General features: G+C 37.5%; 1 protein-coding gene across 3 annotated transcripts; it reads right to left on the bottom strand.

Annotated features, from left to right (window-relative positions):
- Nucleotides 1-1,149: 1,149 nt before the first annotated feature.
- LOC106097515 (polymeric immunoglobulin receptor) lies at nt 1,150-4,838 on the bottom strand. 3 transcript variants are annotated; one of them, XM_019366756.2, is made up of 11 exons: nt 4,694-4,838; nt 4,251-4,298; nt 3,718-4,035; nt 3,236-3,535; nt 2,992-3,103; nt 2,752-2,846; nt 2,592-2,626; nt 2,426-2,482; nt 2,217-2,273; nt 1,670-1,738; nt 1,150-1,543 (listed from the first exon to the last, which is right to left on the bottom strand). In XM_019366756.2, the coding sequence occupies exons 2-11, from the start codon at nt 4,294-4,296 to the stop codon at nt 1,490-1,492; spliced, it is 1,143 nt and encodes a 380-aa protein (XP_019222301.1). In that variant the 5' UTR covers nt 4,297-4,298; nt 4,694-4,838; the 3' UTR covers nt 1,150-1,489. The 3 variants fall into 3 exon arrangements, with proteins under 3 accessions (XP_019222301.1, XP_019222300.1, XP_019222302.1); XM_019366755.2 differs by having other exon boundaries at nt 4,251-4,754; XM_019366757.2 differs by lacking the exon at nt 1,670-1,738 and having other exon boundaries at nt 4,251-4,752.
- Nucleotides 4,839-16,325: the final 11,487 nt, after the last annotated feature.

The raw sequence follows: 16,325 nt of genomic DNA, 5'->3' as shown, positions 1-16,325 counted from the left end.
ACCTTTAGTATAATAAATTAAATAAAGTGAGGACTTCTGGGAAGTGGACACCTCCCCTGGCCCGTCAGCTTTTAGCCAATCCTTCATGATCTTCCTCTCACGCCCAGGAGTCTTTCACCACAAACACCGCCCCTCCTTTTTCTCCGCACGGCGCTGCTTTCACAGGCAGCTTTGAAGCTCCTATCAGCTGCTGCAATCAGTTTTTGTCAAAGCGGCTTTTATATCTGGGTAAAAGTGTCATTGACATTAAAAATGTGTTTTTCAAGAGAGATCTAGCCAAGAGGAAAGCAGAAATTGTAAGAAATTTAACATCACAGATCTGTAAACTTACTTGAAGTGACTAAAACGGACTGGACTGATGACAATATTGGTACAAATAGGCTGAGTCATAAAGATACATTTGTTTATTTTAAATATAACCCCTTCATAAATGTCAACTGCATAGCATAATGTGCTGTAATTTTTTTTTAAATTAAAATTCAAATATTTTCCTGAAATTTATGGCTTGTTTGTTTTACTGTATATTAGCATATGTACCAGTGACATCTGTCACACAAGTACAAGTTTATATATTGGGAATCATGGAGACATAGAGATCGATTTTTATGCTGTTACTGAAACTTTGCTGACTGTAGTTATGCTGTAATCCCTTGTAACAAGAACAAATAACTTTTTTAATGTATTTTAATATGTTTACTTCAAAAATTCTCCATTACATTACTGGATTTTATTGACAACTTTATTATAATCTGCTGATGTTAGCCTTTGAAACATGAGGTATTTTACAACTCTTGTGACAGACCTTCAAGTACACTGAAGAGAAAAAGAAAAACAATAAGTAGCCATGCCTGTGAGTGGACTCCAACCACATGAACCACTGTCAAGTCTGGCTCTATTTTGAAATGTATGCAATATCCAACACTTCAAACGTGCCTTGCTACTAGTTCCTCATACAGTACTTGTGGTCTTATTTTTAGTTACTTCAATTTTAAAATTTGTTGTAGGTTAAAACCAAGCATGTACATCATTTAGAAGCTATATAAACAAAGTACAACAAATACAAATGTTGATGTTGATGCTTAGAGCAAAAGGACAGGTCTATGATTCTTGTGTTAGTTTAACGGACTCAAGAGCAGACACAAAGGGACAAAGAACTTGACTTGAGTGTTAAAGAAAAAACAAGCCTTTATTACGGTTGATTACAAGAAACAAAACAAGGCAACATGGGCCGTAGCGAAAACTAAACTAAATCCTAAACTGGGAACACTAGGACAGACTATGAACAACTATGAACATGATTTTGCACTGGGGCATGAGAGGAACTATGACATCAAAAAACATGAACTAGAAACGTGAACATGCCCAGAACAAAAAGTCATGAAAAAACCTTGACAAGCCGAGATGGGTGGTAACACAGACGATCTGACGAAGACTGAAAGAACACACACAGACTAAAATACACACAAAAGAGTTTGAATGTCAAAGCATTTCAGTAGAGATTAGCTAATGTGCTGTATGTAACTTCTGTTTCTTTTCCTTCAGCCTGTTGGGGAACAGAAACAAATGTGACAATTAGGAAGAAAAATCAAAGAAAAATGTGACCAAATTAAAAGGAAACAAAGGAAGTGAGAAACGGTGTGTGGTTGGTTTCAGGTCTTTTAATATTTACCCTTTTATTACGCTGTTTCTCAACAACAGAACTGTGCACGAGTTCCATGTCACTTTCAGCAAATGAACTCTGAAAAATGAAAAGCAGAAACTGAGCACTTTACACTTCTGCTGTGCTTTAAGAAAAAAATATGAAGCCTGCTTGTATTCCTAAATATAAACATGTATTTGTACTATGTTAGGATTACCTCAGGTGATTTTTCCCCATATTTCCATGACTGGAGACTTTTTTGCTACTGTAGCACTCTCACTTTTGTAAGTGTTGTTGACAAAATACCAGTATTTAAAAAAATTAAAAGAGGTAAAGGTTTGACTTATCAGAAGCAAAATACAGCTTTGTGACTCATGATCTAATTTCTTCTGATAGTTGTTGTTGTATTTTTCAAGTTATAAAAAACACACAAAAATAGTTTACCGTATGATTCATTTTATCAAACATATTAGAAATGAATCTGTAATAGATTAGACCTCCAATGCACTGTCAGATGACCGATATGTTCACTGAAAATTCTTAAATTTATTTGATTGATACTCCTGTAGTTGGTTACCTTGGGTGAACGTTTTTTCATGGGTCTGACTTCAGAGTATGTTACTTCGGTTACAGCCTGCATTGAAGAACAAAACACAGTTCAAGTCATAAAAAAACCACAAGAATAGTTTATTGTATGAGGATTCATTTTATCAAACATTATAAATTAACCAGTATGTTCACTGAAAATTGTACACTTAATGTCTTCATAGTACTGCAGTTGGTTACCTTGGGTGAACATTTTTTCTTGGTTCTAACTTCAGAGTATGTTACTTCCTCTCCAACCTGGATTGAAGAACATAACACAAGTAAAACATCCGTAAACTGTCATTATGAAAGTTTGCCCTGTGATGTACCATGCCCACAGGGGGGAAAAACAGTCAGTATAACTTACCATTGCTGTGGCTGATGATTCTGCTTTGCTCTGTTCTAGTAAAATAAATCTTCTGTTATTAACTGTGTGTACGATGCAGAATAACCTAAATATTAATTTCATTTTAAAGATTTCCAATTAAATTTTCCATAGATCTAAATCAAAGTTCAGTGAGACTTACTGTGTCTGAGTATAAACCAGATGAACAGCACCACAATTACAATCATGATCAAAACACTCAGAGGGATGATGAGGATCTTTGGGGGAAATGAAGCTCTGCAACATGCAGTTTGAAAACAGATAATTAGCTTTATTTAGTCAGTAAAAAAAGAAAAAAACAAAATAAAAAATCATTATACAGACTCCATTAAAAAGTACAGTATTACTAAATGCTGCATATAAAAATTAATAATAATCTGACCTGTGTTGTTTATTTTCTACAATTGTAAAATTATTCCATTGCTCCATTGTAGTCAATTTTCCATTTCCAGCAACAGCATGAGAAGTAATACTGATAGTAGTAGGGGTAGTGGCTATAATTCAAAAAAGAACATCATCACTAGAGTACTGTAACAATGACTATCTTAATATCTCTTAGAGTACTAACATTTACAATGGATGGAATTCACATACATGTAGAATTTATAATCACTTGCAGTACTTACTAGTGTTAAATTTCTCAGTAACAGTTAAATATACTGGTATCTGAATGTCCCCTTCAGCACACCAATACCAGCCACTGTCATTTGACTTTAGTCCACTCATGGTCACTGTGAAAATATTTGGGTCTCTCATATCAGTGCTCACTGTTGTTCCATCCATAGATCCAGATGATCCTGTCACACAGTTCCTGTCCAGCCTGCACCACTTCATTTCTCCAGAGTTACTGTGGTGACATCTGATGGTTATGTTTTCTCCAATATATCCTGTAATCCTCTGATGATCCACATAGAGACTTGGAGTACCTTCAGGTAAAATGAATACAAAAATGGAAACAATAGATCAATGGAAAAATAACTGGTAATTCTGACTTCATATCAATTCTCATTAGGTTTAAATGACAAATAAAAGCACATTCAGTCACTGTTAAAAAATAATCCCTCTTTTTTTCAGAAAAAAAATCTGGCGTATAAAAATAGGCACTTACCATTGGTAACTAACAGCTGAAAATACGCTCTATTATCTAGTGCTGTATTCTCCAGTCCACACCAGTAATCACTGTTTTGATTTGTCAGATTGTTTATAGTCACAGTGAAAATTTGATGTTTTTTGTCATCAGAGATTAAATACTTTCCTGAAGGGTCTGCTTCATTTGTTTTCACTGCATAGCTGCAGGACATCCAATAATAACCTTCACACAAGTACTTCACATGGTCTGTGTATTGGTAGTGATAGAGACATGGGATGGAGATAGATTTTCCAGCTTTCACTGAGACTTTACTGACTGTAGTTATGCTGTGAACTCCTGCAACAAGAACAAAGTGTTTTGATGGTCATGTTTACTTAATACATTCTTCGTTCACTTATCTTGCACACTTATCTTGCACATGTAGAGACATTACAGTACCTATTGTGAAGTATAAAACTGAATAATACGAAAAAAATAACAGTCATTTATTTTTTCATCTGCTGACATTAACCTTTGAAAAATGAGGTATTTAAATGATTCATGTCACCAACCTTTTAGCACACTGAAGAGGAAAAGAACGATGAGATGAGCAGCCATGCCTGTGAGTGAGTGGAATTAGACACAGTCAAGTCTGGATCTATTTTTGAATTTATGCAACATGCAATAGCAACAACTCCTTCCTTCCTCCTAATTCCTCTACTATCAGGTGTTATTTTTTATTTTTATCTTTTGCAGTAGAGTAGGTATAGAAATTGCCATCGACAACATTCAAAAGCTTTTGTCAGTACGGGGACGCACGGATTACTAAATAGATGCGCCCGTGTTGCGTGCTGACTAGACCCAAGCGCGGCAAAGACCAGGCCATGGTTGGAAGACGCACGCAGTTTAATTTAGTAACACCAAGAGCGCAAACCGCGGATTCGGAAAGAAATCGATGTTATAAAAGGCGCGGGAACACGACCGGGATGGCAGAGTGCAAAGAGACGGAATCTACGGTGAAGGAAGGCTGACGATCAGAAGCTATCCGAGTTCCTGACACGAAAGTAACGACGTCTGAGCGAAGAACAGGTGGGTGGATCTTACTTTTAAAGCCAATCTCCGCGGTCACCCGACCACTACTTGACAACTTTATGGACTCATTTACTTATTGCTACAAGTAAACATTAATATGCATTCCCATAATATTGAATAACACTGACGGTACATGAAGTGAAAGCATAAAATAAAAATGTTTAATATGTGCTGTTAGTTCTCACAAATCCTGAAACTAGAGGTCAGGATTATCCATTGATGTTGATGCTTTTGATGCTTCTTTATTTCATTTAAACCAGGCATCGTGTCAATGATCTTAAAGAAAGCCAGATGTAACAAAGAACTGTGCAATAAAGCCTTATGCTTTTAAGAATAAAGCATAAGAGTTTTATAAAGTTGTTGTTATAAAGGAGATTAAAATAGGCTTCAGGATGATGTGAGCAAACAACATGCTGCAGCAGTAAGTGACAAAAAGTCCAATAACATAGATACAGATAAAAAGGCAAATATAGGTTTAGTATTGAAAGATTTGTGTGGTGATTAGCTAAAGTGTGTTTCTGTGACCTTTTTTCACCCAGTTGTAGAACAGAACAAATATGACAATTGGGAAGGAAAAGCAACAAAAAGGTGATTAAATCACAATGGAAACATGGATACTAGGACAACAAGCAAATGAAGGAAACACAGGAAGGAAGAAACAGTTTGGTTTGTTGTATTACATAGTTGTATTATATTGGGGATAACTGAGATGACTTTAAACCAGCTCATGCTATATTACTTCCTCTTCCTGTCTAGACTGTGAAAATGTAATTTACAGAAAGCCTGATCTCACGTCCAACTTGTCACAGACCTTTAATTAACAATGCTTTGTCTCACATATTAAGGGCTTTATAGCATTCGGCTACCTTTTTTAACAGAAACTTTTCACTTCTTGGGGAGTTAATAGCAACATGGGATGTCAATAGATTTTCCAACTGTTACAGCTACTTGACTGATTGTGAACAAGAACAAATACAGTATTTTAAGTTTTTCTTTCACTTAAAACATTCTTCCTTCACATGATTGGCCTATTATACATATAGGAGTACTGTCAAGTACAAAACTTGATAATACAAAACATATTTATAATTATTAGTTTTGTCATCTGCTGGCAGTAGCGTGTGAAACATGAAGTATTTAAATGATTCCTGCGATGACCTTTGAGTACACTAAAGATGAGAAGAACAGTGAGGTGGGCAGGCATGTTTGTGAGTGAACAGAGTAACGTTTGATTCTATTTCCTAATTTAAGTAAAGATGCAACACTTCTGCTAGTTCCTTAAATTGTATCATGTTAGAGGTTAGATTAGATGGCTGATATACTGTGCTGTATATAACTGGCGTAAGATCCAGAATCTACAGCTTTTCTAAAAGCTATATGGACTCATTTACCTAAAACATGGAGAGCAACCATAAAGACAAAATACATAAATACAGCTCTTATGATGTTGCTCAGAACTGTTCTGCTTTACATTCACACACATTTACACACAAATGATGTAATTTGATGATATGTAATAGTACAGCACGGATAGTAGAGGTCAGAATAACCTATTGATGTTGATGCTTAGAATGTTTTCTGTATTACATTAAAGTCAAAGAACATATCAGTGAACTTAAAAAAGATAGCCAACATTTCTGCAGCTATGCTGGATTAAAATTTGTTGAAAAGAAAAAACGTGAAATTTTTTGAATTAAGAAAACATAGGAAACAAAAACAATGTGTAGTTGGTTTAGGGTCTTTTAATATTTACCCTTTTAAAACTTTGTTTCTTTATGGTAATAAAGACAAAAGTACATGCTGTCCACGTGACTTTCAGCAACTGACCTCTGGAACAAGGAAACAAAAATCGAAGTACACAATTTTTACACAAAAAAAGTCGATACGATTTTTATATTATTGAATGCTCCCCCCCCCAGGGAACCACCAGACACCCCAATTCCATGCGACCCACAACACTAACAATATGGCCAACTGGACAAAACCATGACCGCTTAACCAAACCACAATAGGTGATGGAGGCGATCAAAGGTTCCCAGAGAGATTCATCTGATGTGGCAGCACAGGCTGTCTGTCATGGTCACCGTGTCTCTCTGGCTGGCTCACGCTGGCTACAGGTTTTGTTTTTGTTTTTCTCTCCCTCTCTGCCTGGGCAGAGCTCATTACGGGCTCTCGCTCTTCGCACACACACCTGTGTGATTATCACCACCTGCTGCTGATCTGATTCCCCCAGCTGCTATTTAAGGCAGTGGCACAGAGCAGTTCACCGCTGGAACGTTGAATCTCCTGAGTTCATGCTCTCAGCTTTATCAGAGAGCTCCCTCTGTATGTTCGCCTGTGGTACTAACCATTGTATTCTGTGTGTAGATAACCTCCTCCTGCACCTTCCTGTCTGTGGCGGCGTGAGTGGAGTTTTGGGACGAGTGCAGCTGAAGAGGAGTGAGTGTGTGCGGAGGGGGAAGCGTGTGTGTGGATTACCCCCTCCCTGGAGCCCTGGACCCCCCGCCATGCTTCCAGAGAGGAGCTGATATTAGTGCTTTTAAAGCGTACATTTGTTTGATGTTTGAGCTAATGACACCATGCCTGGGATTACCGTAATTACCTTAATATCACTTAAACGAGTTGCTGCTTTCAGGAACCATTGGAATTCTTTCAACTGAGCAAATGGTTCAGAAGTTGCGGGAGTTACCGATGTTGAAAAAAACTTTGCAAACACCTGTCTGACGCCAGCAACAGGTGAGGCTTTAGAGGGTTACAACATCATATCAACCCCGACTCATATCTTGCATCAGGTACCTTTAATGGGTCACATGATAGGGTGAGGCAAGGTGGCACATAAGAGTGTAATTAACCATAATAATAAATGAATGGAAATGAAAAATAAATGAAAATAAATAAATGGGACTCTCCACCTTTTGGTTTTAGAACTGAAGTAGCTTTTCAAATTTCCAGGCTCCTTAAACTAGGACTCTATAGTACGGTGACCATATTTTGATTTCCAAAAAAGAGGACACTTAGCTCAGTCATGAAGAACTTGCTAAAAGAAGCATATTTAACATATTTAAACGATGCCTTCTCTGTGCGGTTAATGAATTATGAAATAAAATATGTCATATAGGCTTTTACAAGTCAACAAGTGCAAAAAAAAACCAACTTAAAAACCTCTGGAATTAAATAATGGTACAGAAATAATGCTTCATCTGCATAAGAAAAATTACCAGTACTGGGTCGGTATGAGGGCTGGACTGGGACAAAAAATTGACCCGGGCATTTTGACTAGAGACCAGCCCACCAGGTATTATAAGAAAAGCCATAAAGCCTTTGAATGAAAACAAACGTCGTTGTGACAGTGATGTACACTGTCTTGTTGGTATATGTATGATTTCTATACATTTTACATCAGATGAAAACTTTGGTTGTAAGATTCAGATAATTATTTATTAAAAGCGAGACATTTTAAATGAGAATAAGAAAGAAAAGTATTTCTTTGTGCCCCCCTTTCCCTGTTAATGTCCTACCTGGCCCCCTGGCAAAACTTTGCTAGATCCGCCCCTGCACAGTTACCAGCTGTCAGCTACACAGAAAAGGATCCTGGTGTTATTTGTCTCTCAGAAACAGTTCATAACTTCCCTTCAACTCATCCATGTCACCTAAAAGGTAAACCTGTTTCTCCATCACCTGTTCAGCTCTGATGATTCAGTAAGGACATCTCATGCCTAACTGCTGAATTGTGGATAAGAAAATATAATTTTCCGATGAGTAGACCTTGCACTGACAGTCTGTGTAGAGATGGCCTTGGAGGCTGTGTGTTGTGATTAGCATAAAGAGTTTTTAAGAGAAAAACTGAGGAAAAGTATTAATGTAATTGAGTTAATCATAGATCATGTTAAAGTACAACACTGAAAAGAAGAAAATGTAATGAAGAGATTTTAACATTAAAATTTTATTTTAAGAGGATAATAAAGTGTGACTGGACATTGGGTGATTAAATGGCAACATCTGTGATTGAATGTCGGGTTGGATGAAAGTTTTGTGGAGGAGAAATACGTTGTCTTCCCTTTGTCTTCTGTGAGATGAGCACCTCAGAAGATTGGATCTAAGAGTTCACATTTGGAATATGACTCTGAGAAGATTTGGCTTCCTGTTGGTCTATTATAGACACGGGAAGCAGGATAAGTGCATTCTCAGATTGCACTTTTCAACATTAGCAGGTGATTTGATTATTGTTTAGTTTTTATTATTATTTGATTCTGCTTTGCTTTGCTCCTGCTAAATTGCTTTAATAAAACATCCTGCATCCAAAAAGTATAAATTTTGCAGATTCTCTTTTTAACTCTTCGGGAAACAGTAAAGGTAAAAACCTGAGTATTAATTAACATTAGTATAAATAACTCTTAGAGGTTACTCCAGCCTTTTTAAGGAACAGACCCTTGGGGCTTGCAAGGCTACTCAAAAAAGCCCAGTCGCCTTCTTTTCAAGGTCCTATAATTGCCTTCTTCCTGATTTCTTAGTTTTTGCATAGTTTTCATACTTACATGTTTTAGATCGTCAATTTATGATGTGATGATCTTCTCTGTGGAGAAATTTTGGCCCACACTTTGAAGAACTGCTCAAATTCAAAGTGTTTGATAAAATACATCATCATAGGCTAAAATGTTCCTGTTCCCCTTTTTCTATAAATGATCAAATACAGCAATATGGGCACCACTGTGTGTTGTTTCTCTTGATCTGTGGAACCAACATCCTAATACAGGAAGTTTGGATTGGCTCTCTGTTTAGAAAGTCCAGTCTCTTATCCTATGAGCACTTGCCAGTAGGCAGTGCCGTGCTAGGATGGAGCCAACGAATGAGGAGACTCGCCCAGTTCTAACTTCCTCTAGCCTGCGAATGTCTACCCTCCCTTCCCCAATGAAAAACAGGCAGCATTAAGTTTCTTGAAGATGTTTCATCTGTCATCCAAGAAGCTTCTTCAGTTCTAAAACCAAACTGTGGACAGTCCCAAGTATTTAAACACTAGTGGGAGTTGTTCCACTATCATGTGGCTCACCACATGCGCCAAAGTGTGAAAAAAGTATCATCATTGTCAGCACAGTTTCAGATGAAATGATTGTGAGACCTTGCCCCCATCCTATTATCAGACCCATTGAGCTCACTTGACGCATGATGTGAGTCAATGTTCCCTCTAAGCTGCGCACGTGCGCAATTGCGCACTGCTGGCACGGTCTCTGCGCACAGAAAATCTGTGTTGCGCACAAAAAAATTAACCTGAATTGAAATTAAAATTAATACTTTAACAATTCTGTTTTGCAGTGTTAGTCAGTGAGTGACTGGCTGCTCCCACATTGTATTAGAACGATGCCACCTTATCCCATAGTCCAGCCAATAATGCGATTTACATTCGTATATACGCAGCTAATCAACGTGGTTGACAGGCTATGACAGCGTCCTTATGTGCCGACACCGGTCTTTTAGCTGACAAAGCTGTGTGGCTGATGTGGAGTGAAGCCACGTTAATGACAACGTGTACAACCATTGGAGATGTGAGCAGGACAGACGGAACAATTGACGGAAAAAGTGTGGACTTTATACCAGTTTTTAAATTGTGTTGATAGGCCACGTAAAACCAGAGTTGTGATAAAAAAAAATATGCAATGTTTGGTTTTCTTCCTGAATACTGTCGTTGTTTATATTTACTGCGGGAATAAACGGTAAAAACGGCGTTTTATAAGAAAAAAGGCTCGAAAGCACTCTCCGCCGGTGAGCAAAAACAAACTCTACCCCCCTCTCCCTTTCCTATTCGTCCAAAAAAGTACCATGTCGACCAATCAAAAAATGATATGGCAACGTGGCATCTAGTTGTTAAGAAACGGGGTGAAGTTTTAGGAGTGACGGCGGTGCTTTGATATGTGAGAGATTTGCGACGTTTAGCGCAAATCTTGTGTAGTTAATGCAGTGGTTCCCAAACTTTTTTTGCTGGGCCCCCCTTGTTTAACAAGAAAAATGTTCGCGCCCCCCACCCCCGCGCGTGCACGCGCGCACGCACACGCACACGCACAAACACATCCTTCAACCACACACACCCATATTTTGCTCCATTGCGGTTTATTTCACACCTCAAACATTTATTAAACAATTAAGCAAATACAAATAATCTGCAATAAATTACAGGTAGTAAGAAAATAAACTACCAACTCTTTTACGCTCCGTCCGCACCTACACGGGTATTTTTGAACGCGCAGCTGTTTCGGGCACATGTAAACGGCGTATGGAATCACCGAGAACGGAGATTTTTAAAACTCCTTTTTTTTTGCGTTTACGTGTGGACGAGGAATACAGAGTTTGTCACGCAATGTCAAAGGTATGTGCCTTTTTCACGTCACACTGTGCGCCACGTTATTGTTTACATGAGATGAATTGCAGAATGGCAGATAGAGACAAAATACTGTTAATCTGACTCTGCAGGTTTTACACGCTTACATATACAGGCCATTACTGTCCCTGCATTTAGAAAGGCAGAGGCATCACGGTGTAATTATTTTACATGTAGTTGTTTTTTTCCTGTGTAATAATGTTCAACATTGCTGTCAATACATTTTTCAAAAAAAACCCTCTACAAAATGGGTTCAAAAACATAAACAACTGTGGGATACTGTTTGTCCGTGATTTGAACAGCCCAGCGCTGCTCCCGATGCAGGGAAAACTAATTCTGCAGGGAGACCTACCTCAGCACTTGTGCAGGTGAAACCAAAGGGAAGATATGCTTCACCATATTTTCTAGTCTTTGGCTTAGAATGAAGTTGGTTTGGAAACATATTCAGCAATGCTTCATCTCCTGCTTTGCGTTTGTGTGGGCGCCTGTGCTAGCATTGTCCAAGCGTTGTTTTTGTTTTTTTTCCCTTTTCATGCCGCGCCCCCCCTGCAATAGCTCTGCGCCCCCCTAGGGGGCGGGCCCCACACTTTGGGAACCACTGAGTTAATGTGTAGTGTAGTTTTGCTGTGTGTGTCAGAACAATGAGGCGAGTACTGAATGTTACAGGTGTTACAGGAGTGATACATTTCCTGTTGTCAGGCCTGCAGGTATCAGGCTGTTGTTCTCCTTTATCTCATAGTGGACAGAAATTATTTTTTGGAGTGGCACAAATGATTTGTGTGGCATCAGATTTGATGCAGAACAGCTGATTGTTCTGTAAATAGTTTGAAATGTTTATTTAAAAACGCCTTGGCTGCATTTAAAAAAAAATAGCTGCAAAAATCTTTGTTGTTTGCCAAACTGAGCTACTTTTTTGAAGAAGTAACTATATAATTAATTGCCCAGCATTGGTCATTATATACTATATTTTGCAGACAGAGAGTTACAGGACTCTCCCAGACCACAGACTCAGACTCATAATACAAGTCAGAGCTTTTTTTAAAAAGAAAGAAGGTTGTGTTTTCAAAATTGGAGTTCAAGTTATTTTTACTTCCAATAGTGTTAACATACTACACAGATCAATGACTAGATTTTTTTTACATTTTCATTCATGTAAATGCTGTAATTTGATTATTTTAATAAACCATGTAACTTGGGTGGATTAGATGCTGACGCGACCACAGTGCACACGTCTGATGTCGCTCACAGTGGTCCAAGGGATCGCTCAGGGAGTTTGTGTGTTCGCTCAGACACGTGAAAAATTAGAGGGAACATTGATGTGAGTGGGGTTTAAGACGCCAGGGAAGGGATTTCAAAACTGCATTGTAGATGGCAGACAGTTGGTGTGGTAAGCCACGCCCTCTGATCAGAGATGATCATTCATAGTGGACACAGATGGCCTTTTTCACTCTGCTTTCAAACCATCTGTCTTCTCTGTCCAAAATAAGAACATTGGCATCCTTGAAAGATACTGAGACTTTAAACTTATAAAGGCAGCTTATGTATCAAAGAGCAGTGAGTAATGATTTATAGGATGAATCATCATGAATTTGCAAATTGTGATTTGAAATACCTCTAAATCACTGTGATTTTTAATTTCCACAATAATTAGTTAAGACAACAAAACACACCTTTCAGCTTTTCATGTATTTTGAAACTGGGTTTTTTTTAGACCTGGAATGTAAATATGCCTGTTTCTAAACAACTTCTGTTGTTTGAATGTGCTATAGGATATAAATAAAACAGACGTAATAGTCAAAACAAAAGGTTTCAGAATTTTTTTTTATAGTGAATGTTTGAGTTATATATTGTTTATTTCCTAAAAAATAATCTATTTAACAGAATTCACAGGGCTACATGCTAAACTTATATAAGCTAAACTTATACAATATAAAATATTGATCCTACCACCATATTATTGATCCGATACCAATGCTAGTGTTGGTATTTGTACTATTGATATCTGGATTGATCACCCCACTTCTAATACACTATGTATTTTAGCTAACAACCTAAATGTTAGTGAAACACCATGACCAGGATGACTGAGAACCTACACAGACAAGAGGGCAAATACTCTTTCAAAGGCACTGTATATGAAAAATACTATTACTCCTCTAATTAAATGGTTAAATGTTAAATGTATAAATGAACCATTGTTTAAAGAGGAAACCCTTTTAGTACCAATCAGGGGCGATTTTAGCCCATTTGTGGGGGTGCTGAAGCACCCCCAAAATGAATCAAAGCACCCCCAAAGATTTCTTACTTTTTTTTGACAATATTTGCTGTTTGTGTGACACACTACTAAAAATATAAAAAGCATACAGTACTTGGTTGAGACGGAACATTTTAACAACAAAAGTATAGATAGCCCCTCCCCCCTCCCAAAATGGTTTGTTCCAGCTCGCCCCCACTCTGGCTCTAGGGTCGTTGCTGCCAGAGCGATGGTAGCTGAGACGCAGCGGAGCGGAGGTGGAGTGCCTGGATTAAAACAGGACATATTAGCAGCATTTAACCTTCAGTTACTCTTTATGTAGTTAGATAGGAGTCATGTTTCTTTTTAGCTGAAAAACCTTACACCAGGTAACCTGCAGTGTTGAAAACGTGTTTTCCAATGATGTTTGCTACCCTACAATCCGTCCTACTCCGTAGTAAATTCAGCGACATTTGACCGTCCTGTTGCTCCCACTGAAATGTATACAGCCTATTTAAAATCTAAAACTTAAAATTGTCCGTAGCCTGCTGTTGTTACCACTGTCCTGTTTGAAATGGATACTAACTAGCTAACTGACTGAATGCCCATTAACCTTATAACTCCTGTTGTGTGTGTGTGTTTGTGTAGAGAGAGACAACCAGGTTCATAATGGATATAAGGAAGTTTTTTCAAAAACAGGAGCCACATTCAGGTAAAAGTGTAAGAACAAATGATCCATCAATAAAGGATAATGTTGGATCAGTGTTTCAATATTTATATCTTTATTAGATGTTCATGTGGTTTGGTTATTTGCCTTTTGGTTGAAAGTACACTGAGCGAGGACTTTTCGTTAGTGATCTTAATAAATTTCTTTTTTCATATTAATGTAATTTTTTCATCTAATTGAATACAATCTATTTGTGTATGATTGTCAGTCCAAAGAGGGGAACGTGAGGAGAAAGTACAAGGTCAGGAAGAACCAGGTAAGAAAACAGACAGGGAACAGTGACAGGCAAAACAGAAACTATTAAACTGACGAAGAGAAAAAACCTGATTTTATTCATACAATCAGGAAGTTGTGCTCTCCCTATATTAAAGCTGCTATACAGAATCTGCAAAACAAACTGGGTTGAAACATTTTTGACCCTCTTTAACAACATTCCAACATAACATTATCATTGATTGGGGAGATTAAAATTAATGATATATTTTTATGTGGTTCAGCCACAACTCTACTAAAACCTCAGCCAGTAATAGGTAGGCCAACTTTTGGACTGTCCAGTTGTCTGTATGACTGCCGCATACAGACTTATGCGGCAGAGAAACACTTATCAGTGTTTCTCAAACTTTTTACAGTGTGTACCACCTGAGAAAAATGTCAAGCTCTCCCAAGTACCACTATGAAAGAATGAAACTCATAAATCTTATAACACAAAATTAGTATTATTAAATTAGTTAAATTAGTATCTGCAGTAAAGATTTTTTCATATATTGTATACATTCTACCACAGGCAAAGTTGCCTCCATTTTTATAGTTTTTTTATTAATATTTTGTAATTTATTCTGTTTTGGGAGTGTTTTTTATGTATCTGTATTATATTATACATACACATTAAAAGTGAATCTCTGTCCAAAACATGCACTCAGTTTACTTCTTACTCACTATGAGCATCATTTAAATAACCTTTATAAGATTTGATGGTTTTGTTACAGACTTCTCAAAAAAGTGTTTTGCTTTTCTTTCACAAATGTGGGGGTTGTGTTAAAATGTACAAAACGGTGATGTCATGTTTTGTGACGAGGACCCAGGCACAGAGAGACTTGATGAATTTAAGAATCTTATGATTTAATAAAGAAATTTGCAGACTTGCACAGAGATGGTAAAATTATGATGACTGATAGCGGAGATGAAGACAACAGACGATGAGGACAGGGAGGAGGGGTTTAAATGCACCAAGGAGACAGTCAGAGGGAACTCGGGACAACTGGAGACATTTAAGGATGCAGGGACTGACAGAGACAGGGAAGAAGTCTCATCGTGACGTGTAAAGTTTATCTTGCCTGGCTGGGCAGCTCTGGGTGCTCAGCACCCCCAAAGCTCTGATCCTAGAATCGCCCCTGGTACCAATTAATCTTTTGAACACATAAATAGGACATCCAACAATCTATCAGTGAGCACTGTGTTACTCTGAACTAATGAGTTCAAATCAAGTTCAAAAAAGAAAAAAATAATAGTGTCAATATGATAATTTTTCATGTTTATATGGTATGTTTGTTTTTGATGGTATGGTATGTTTTCCATGTTCGGCCACTTATTTGAAGACAGTACTCCTTCATTATAATATTTTACCCTGTGTTTCACCTTCACCGTTCATTTAGTATCATGTAGGATGTCCAGAGGGTTCAGCATAACTTACCATTGCTGTGGCCAATGATTCTGCTTTGCTCTGCTCTAGTAAAACAAAACAGCTGTTACTGACTCTGTAACAATACACAGTAATACAAATGTGAATTTGGCATAGATTTAAATCACAGTTCCATAAGACTTACTCTGTTTTAAAATAAACCAGAAGAACATCAAAATTAACAAGATCAGCACACCAAGAAGAACGATGAGGATCTTTAGGTCAAATGAAGCTCTGCAACATGCAGTTTGAGAACACATAATTTAGTTTACTTTAATGAGTAATAAACAGTGTTTGTAAAAAAATTAAATAACTACACAGTCTTTTTTATGAACAGTTGTACCACTAAATCCAGCATACAAATACAAAAGATATCTGACCTGTGTTTATTTTCTGCTACTGTGGATTTGCTCTGTTGTTCTTTTGTGGTAAATGTTCCATTTCCAGCAACAGTAGTAGTCGAAGTAGTGGCTGTAGTTTAAAAAAAACAGTCATCACTACATTACTGTAACAATTATCATCCTAATATCTCTTAGAGTGCTAACAT

Source organism: Oreochromis niloticus, linkage group LG13 (assembly GCF_001858045.2).
Source record: "Oreochromis niloticus isolate F11D_XX linkage group LG13, O_niloticus_UMD_NMBU, whole genome shotgun sequence".
Taxonomy (NCBI): domain Eukaryota; kingdom Metazoa; phylum Chordata; class Actinopteri; order Cichliformes; family Cichlidae; genus Oreochromis; species Oreochromis niloticus.
This window is presented reverse-complemented; position numbering and strand designations above follow the sequence as displayed.

Coding starts and splice junctions, on each gene's coding strand:
- LOC106097515 (XM_019366756.2), bottom strand. CDS start 4,296: ATGGCTGCTCATCTCATCGTTCTTTTCCTCTTCAGTGTGCTAAAAG. Junction 2,847..2,991: donor GTAGAAAATAAACAACACAG/GTCAGATTATTA, acceptor TGCATGTTGCAG/AGCTTCATTTCCCCCAAAGA. Junction 2,274..2,425: donor AGAAAAAATGTTCACCCAAG/GTAACCAACTGC, acceptor TCTTCAATGCAG/GCTGTAACCGAAGTAACATA.